At 48.8% G+C, this 6,556-nt stretch overlaps 1 protein-coding gene across 1 annotated transcript; it reads left to right on the top strand.

Annotated features, from left to right (window-relative positions):
• The first annotated feature begins 3,406 nt into the window (after positions 1 to 3,406).
• Positions 3,407 to 5,865, top strand: LOC111158005 (adhesion molecule with Ig like domain 2). The gene has a single exon (XM_022519778.1). The coding sequence runs from the start codon at positions 3,407 to 3,409 to the stop codon at positions 4,970 to 4,972; it is 1,566 nt and encodes a 521-aa protein (XP_022375486.1). The 3' UTR covers positions 4,973 to 5,865.
• Positions 5,866 to 6,556: the final 691 nt, after the last annotated feature.

The following is a 6,556-nucleotide window of genomic DNA, read 5'->3' as shown; positions in this document are numbered from 1 at the left end:
CCTCTTTCCCTCCCTTCTCTTCTGTTTCTCTGACAAGCTTTATGAAATATAGAGAACAGGATATCAACCACCAGACTCAGCTCAAATAGGCCTAGAAGAGGTTCCCCATTCCTCAGTCCATTTATCAAAAATTTACTGAATGCCAAGCAAGTGTCAAGCAGAGTTCTAGAAGCTAAGAATAGAGCAGTGTGTCCCAGACAAAACATTCTGCCCTTGTGGAACTTCCCTTCTAATAGAAAGAGAGGAACTGGCAGGAGAGATAAAAGGATGTAGAGAAAGTTCCCTCCATAACATAAGGTCACACCTTACACCCAAAATTAAGGTAAATGCTTAGCTTTTTCTTCTCAAAGCCAAGAAAACCCACCCCTTTCAAAACTCCTTTCCTCTTGCCAAATGGGCAGAATCTCAAAAATCAGGCCTTCAAATAGATAAGCGTGTGTAGATGTTGAGCGCGTTTGGTTTATTTCTGCTGTGGGATCTTTGCATGTGTGTTTCTAGGATGCCCCTAGAGCTATAAGGACATAATCTGGGTCTACATTTGAGTCCCTTTTCTTTTCACAGTACTTTCCAGGGACATAGAGGACTTCCTTCCACCTTCATGGCTTCCTTTGAATAGGATGTCACGTCCTTAGTAAAACGTTGCAAATACCCGTTTGTTAGTCATTTAGAGAGCATTCCTCTGAGTGAGTTCAATTCCATTTCTCTGTGTTTAACCGTTGTTAACTGTAAAAACCAAGGCCTGGAGACCCAGGATTTCTGAGAGCCCTAGAAAGTGTGGCTTAACTTTCGAAACGTTCATCCTCTGCCTCTCTTGGGAGCCCACAGTGAGGAAGCTTTCCTAGAGCACGCCAGGCTGCACTCTTAGGATAAAATTCCACTTTTCACGAAACTGAAACTACCCTGAATCAAGCTGCTTTCACCTGAAAAAAAATCTTGATTTCCCAGGGCTAGTCCAGATCTGTTCTACAAGCAGGCTGACTAAATTAACAATGCACACAGTTCTATTTAAATTTGGCACTGGCCTAACAGATCTGTGCTACCACATGAATCCATTCAGGAACAATGTAGGGACCAACTCCCAGTAAATTCAAGGTTGCTCAAGTGTGCTTGGGGGCTGGGGTAAAGGGAGGAGTTGGTGGTTGTAACATCCATTTTATTTTTCAAGTAATATTACAAGTTATTTGCCCCACTCCTGTTTTCTCAATTTGGTCTGCTTTTCAGTCTCCTTATCCCTTCCGCTTTAGTTAGTTATCTCTTGTCAGGGCAGTAATTTATTTTTTTTAATCCAGATATAATGGACAAATGGGCCATCTGGCTCAGTCAAATCTCATCGTTAAAACTGATCTTGGAATTAAACAAAAACGGATTTTTAATCGAAAAGCTCATCAGCCCCAAGCCCTCCACCTTGCATTTGTTCAGCTGGGCTTTTTTGTTTGTTTGTTTGCGGGGTGGGGGTGGGGTAGGTTGCCGGGGTGTTCACCTCGGACTGCGCCTTTCCTAGTTTGCTAAGACCAAAGCACACTCGAGTCTGGCGCCCGCCAGTCTCTTGGGAGTTATGAAGAACCCTGGCGCAGGGACCCCTTCTAGGGATCAGTCCGTATCTGGCATGAACACACTTGCTTCCACCGCCCTCCCCCCCACCCCACCCCCCGCCCCGGCCCACTTCAACCCCCTAAAAAAAGTGGGGGGGGGTGTGTCTCCGGTGTATGTGTTTTTATATATATTTATATATATTTTTTTTTTTTTTCATTTTTAAAGCTTAAAATCCTTATCTTTGCATTCCAGCTGGAAGGTCGGCCCCAAACCTTCTTTCCTGTCTTCTCCTTTTCAGATTGGGCACCATCCTTGATGCCGCCTCCTGAGTTAGGAAAGGGATAGAACTTTCCCAGGGAGGTGCGGCGTGTCCCCACAGTGCCTTCCCGGTTCCTTCCCCCAAACAGAGATCCTGGTGGCACCGGAGGGAAAGTGTCATTTCCCTACACTCCAGCCCACTTCACCCCCCAAACGCGGCCAAGGACAGAAGGCCACTTCTGGGTTTATTTTGTAGACGTTTAAAAGCCGCTGCACTTAGCCCGGCGGGAGCCCTCTTGGCCCTGGCCCAAAGAAAGCTACAAGAGGTCGGGGAGCTCAGTGGACCCCGGCGGCCGCGACAAGTGGGGTCTTCAAGGGAGAGACCTCTCCTTCCCTGGCTGGGCGTGCCCCCTGAACCCCCGCCCCACTCCGCCACCCCGTTAGGGGCTGGACACACGCACACACAGCGGGTGGGAATGGGTGAGCCTCGGGCGTGCACCCCGCTCCGCCGCGTCCCTCTCCCGGGAGGCAGGAGGTGGCTGCGAGGCCGCGGGGTGTGGGGGGGGACGGTGAGAGGGATGCCGGCCGCCGCTCCGATTGGCTGCGCCGCCGCCCCCTCCCCGCGCCGCGCGCCCCCCGCAGTGCGCCCAGCCCGCTCCCGCCCGCAGCCTCGGAGCCGCTTCCAGGCGGGAGGACGCGCAGGGGCGGGACCGTGTCCCCGCCCCGCATCCGACCCCGCGCACGGGGATAAAACCCGGGCGGCGGCGCGCGGGAACCCCGGGTCCTGCTGGCTCCCGAGTGCCGGGAGGCGGGGCCGGGACCGACCCGCTGCCGGCGCCCCCGCCCCTCGGACCCCGCTCCGGGAGTGGGTCGCCCCGCGCCGGGACACGCGACGGCCAGGGCGCCGAGCCGGTACCTTGAGCCGAGCAATGAAGAGAGCCCAGGAGAACCCTCCGGAGCCGGCCGAGACGTTTCCTGCGCCCGGGGTGGCTGCCGCCGCCGTGGCTGCTTGAAACTCCCCAAAGTTGAGAGCCAGCGAGAGGCTGCCGCCCGCCGGGAGCAGGAGGGAAAGGAACTCGGAAAAGGCAGGAGGGACGGACAGAGACAGACAGACTCACAGATCTTCAGAAGACACCACCGTCGGCGGCCTATCCCCAGAGCCGGTGAGGCTTTTCAGCTCTGTGAGTTGTTTTCTGGAGGGGTGGCTTCCTATGCATTTCCGTTTGTTTGTAGGATGCGTTTGTGTATTTTTGTGTCTGTTGCAGGGAGTTTAAAAAACGACGCAGCCTGCACGTTAGAAAAAAATACTGACTTTCTGATGTTGAGACGGTTGTGTTGATAGATTGCGACCGTCAGTGTCTGTAAGCAGGAGTCCCCCAGGAAAAGAAATTGCATTTAACAGTAAAAACCACCAAAGTAGGCTCCCCCAGCGTGACATACAACCTGCATTTAAAAGTTATTGAAAAGAAAGCAAGATATGACTCTTAAGGGTTAACTGGTGGTAGTTAACTTTGCTTTCTCCACCCCCCCCCCAAATATTGATTGTTTACCAGGTTCACTGGTGGGAGGCTGAGCTGGTGGAAAGGCGCCAGGAAGAGACTTGGAGGCGACCATAATGTCTTTACGTTTACACACGCTGCCCACCCCGCCTGGAGTTGTCAGACCGGGCTGCAGGGAGCTGCTGTGTTTGTTGGTGATCACGGTGACCGTGAGCCGTGGTGCCTCCGGGGTGTGCCCCACTGCTTGCATCTGTGCCACGGACATCGTGAGCTGCACCAACAAAAACCTGTCCAAGGTGCCTGGGAACCTTTTCAGACTGATTAAGAGGCTGGATCTGAGCTATAACAGAATCGGGCTCCTGGATGCGGAGTGGATTCCAGTATCATTTGTTAAGCTGAACACCCTCATTATTCGTCATAACAACATCACCAGCATAGCCACAGGCAGTTTTTCCACAACTCCAAATCTGAAGTGTCTTGACTTATCGTCCAACAAGCTGAAGACCCTGAAAAGTGCAGTGTTTCAAGAGTTAAAGGTTCTGGAAGTGCTCCTGCTTTACAACAATCACATTTCCTATCTGGATCCCTCAGCTTTTGGAGGGCTCTCCCAGTTGCAAAAACTCTACTTAAGTGGAAACTTTCTTACGCAGTTCCCCATGGATTTGTATGTTGGAAGGTTCAAGCTGGCAGAACTGATGTTTCTAGATGTTTCTTATAACCGAATCCCCTCCCTGCCAATGCACCACATTAATTTAGTACCAGGAAAACAGCTGAGAGGCATCTACCTTCATGGAAACCCATTTGTCTGTGACTGTTCCCTTTATTCATTGCTGATCTTTTGGTATCGCAGACACTTTAGCTCAGTGATGGATTTTAAGAATGATTATACCTGTCGCCTGTGGTCTGACTCCAAGCACTCCCAGCAGGTGCTTCTGCTCCAGGATAGCTTTCTGAATTGCTCGGACAGCATCATCAATGGCTCCTTCCGTGCACTTGGCTTTATTCATGAAGCTCAAGTCGGGGAAAGGCTGATTGTCCCCTGTGACAGCAAGACAGGCAATGCAAATACCGATTTCATTTGGGTCCGTCCGGATAACAGGCTGCTGGAGCCCGATAAAGAGCTGGAGAACTTTCACGTGTTTCGCAATGGAAGTCTGGTCATAGAAAGTCCTCGCTTTGAGGACGCTGGAGTCTATTCCTGTATTGCCATGAACAGGCAGCGCCTCTTAAACGAGACGGTGGATGTCACCATCAACGTAAGCAATTTCACCGTAAACAAATCCCATGCCCATGAGGCATTTAACACAGCATTCACCACCCTCGCAGCCTGCGTGGCCAGTATCGTTTTGGTACTTTTGTACCTCTATCTGACGCCATGTCCTTGCAAGTGTAAAACCAAGAGACAAAAAAATACTCTCAACCAAAGCAATGCCCATGCGTCTATTCTCAACCCCGGCCCTGCCAGCGACACCCCCGCTGATGAACGGAAGGCAGGGGCTGGGAAAAGAGTGGTGTTTTTGGAACCCCTGAAGGATACCGCTGCAGGGCAGAATGGCAAAGTCAGGCTCTTTCCCAGTGAACCGGTCATAGCCGAGGGCATCCTGAAGTCCACGAGGGTGAAATCTGACTCCGATTCGGTCAATTCCGTGTTTTCAGACACACCCTTTGTGGCGTCCGCTTAATTTTGTGCCTGTCTGTGTAGGCTGTAGTCATTTAATCACTCCTTACTTAACTTTCAGTGCAGTTTGCAGAATAAACAGGAGGACAGAAATGGTGTTGTTTTGTGTTTTGAAATGCAAACAAATGGCCTCTTTAACTGCTTACTAGGAAATGTAGTGAGGGGTACTTCGGTTCCTCAGTGTGCCAGAAAAAGATGGGGTTGTTTTCCAAAGTTTAAGTTCTAGATAACAGTCTCTTAGTCTTTAGCGCGGCTGACCATTTCAAAGCTGGTCTGGAGGTGAACTTGTCTTTTTGTCCAGGATTCTTGAAAGAAATAATAAATTTCATGAATGCGTATTCCTTAAAAAGAGACTTTACTAACTTCTTAGGGCCAAAGTTATTTTAAAGAAAAGCATCAGTGTCCTATTTTATTTTTTTAAAAGATGCAGAAGGAAGAACCAAGCTGCACTTACAAAGCACAAAAGTAAAGTTAGGTTTGGGAATAATTCAGCTAATTTCATCATCTGAGACTGTAAGAAACAGAATACACTGATACAATTTGCTGGACATCCCAAATGGTGTTAGATAAATAGTGCAATAAAGGTACATTTGTTTGACTGTCTCTTTTCCATTCTGTACATTTCTTATCTTTGCACAAAAGATCTTATTGAAAGTTGAAAGTTATCATTTGTTGCCATAAATATGTAGGTGTCAATACCAAAATGTCTGAGTAACTTCTTAAACCTTTGTTCTAGCTGATGTTTGTTCATAGGCTCGTGTATATGTAAACCAAATTATATGAACTACTCAATAGATCTTACTGTATTGTGCTCTGAGCATTTGAATTAATATAAATATATGTATTCTGTGACTTGATGTTCTGTTTTATTTGGCTATTTAAAAACATAAATCTCAGATGTTTTATGTGATCAGATTTTTCTGCTCTGTCTAAAGCACCCTCTCTAGCAAGTATCTCTTCAGAATTTTTTGGAGTTACAGCATGGAGTTCATCTTGTCAGAGAAAAGCTCTAAAGTGTTCTCTCCAATTTATGCCTTTATATGACGCTTTGCTCTGATATCATTATGTACTTCAGCCCCTATTCTGCAGCACACTGAGGGCCCAAGAGACCTCCTCCTTGTTCCCGACTCTGCTGTGAGGTGATCGAGTACTCCTTCTAGACCTAGGCTGCCTCAGCTATAAAATGAAGATCACAGGCAAGGGATGTTTTAGGTTCCTGCCCATGCCGGAAGTGATGATGTCTGGGTGGCCTTGGCCCCATCACAGACTTGTACGGGCTCTTGGAAACTGTCCCACCTACCGATGGACTCCAGGAGTGGGGTTAGGATAGACTAGCCTAGTGCTGCATAGCCCGAAGGGACATTTTGGACCGTCAAGTCCATCTCCTTCTCTTTCTCAGGGACAAATGAAGTCCAGAGAAAATTGCAGGTTATGTAAGACCACACAGTGAATTAGTGACCAGGATGGAAGGAGAGCTCAGGTATGGGATTCTTCCTGGCAAAGACAAGGGAGTCCAAGAATGGTGGGAGTAGAGAAAGAGCCAAAGAATGAGACAAAAGAGTGGTCAGAAAGTGGCAAAGGGGAATGA

This window comes from Enhydra lutris, unplaced genomic scaffold (genome assembly GCF_002288905.1).
Source record: "Enhydra lutris kenyoni isolate GAN:26980312 unplaced genomic scaffold, ASM228890v2 scaffoldscaffold56, whole genome shotgun sequence".
NCBI classification, from domain to species: domain Eukaryota; kingdom Metazoa; phylum Chordata; class Mammalia; order Carnivora; family Mustelidae; genus Enhydra; species Enhydra lutris.
This window is presented reverse-complemented; position numbering and strand designations above follow the sequence as displayed.

Coding starts and splice junctions, on each gene's coding strand:
- LOC111158005 (XM_022519778.1), top strand. CDS start 3,407: ATGTCTTTACGTTTACACACGCTGCCCACCCCGCCTGGAGTTGTCAGA.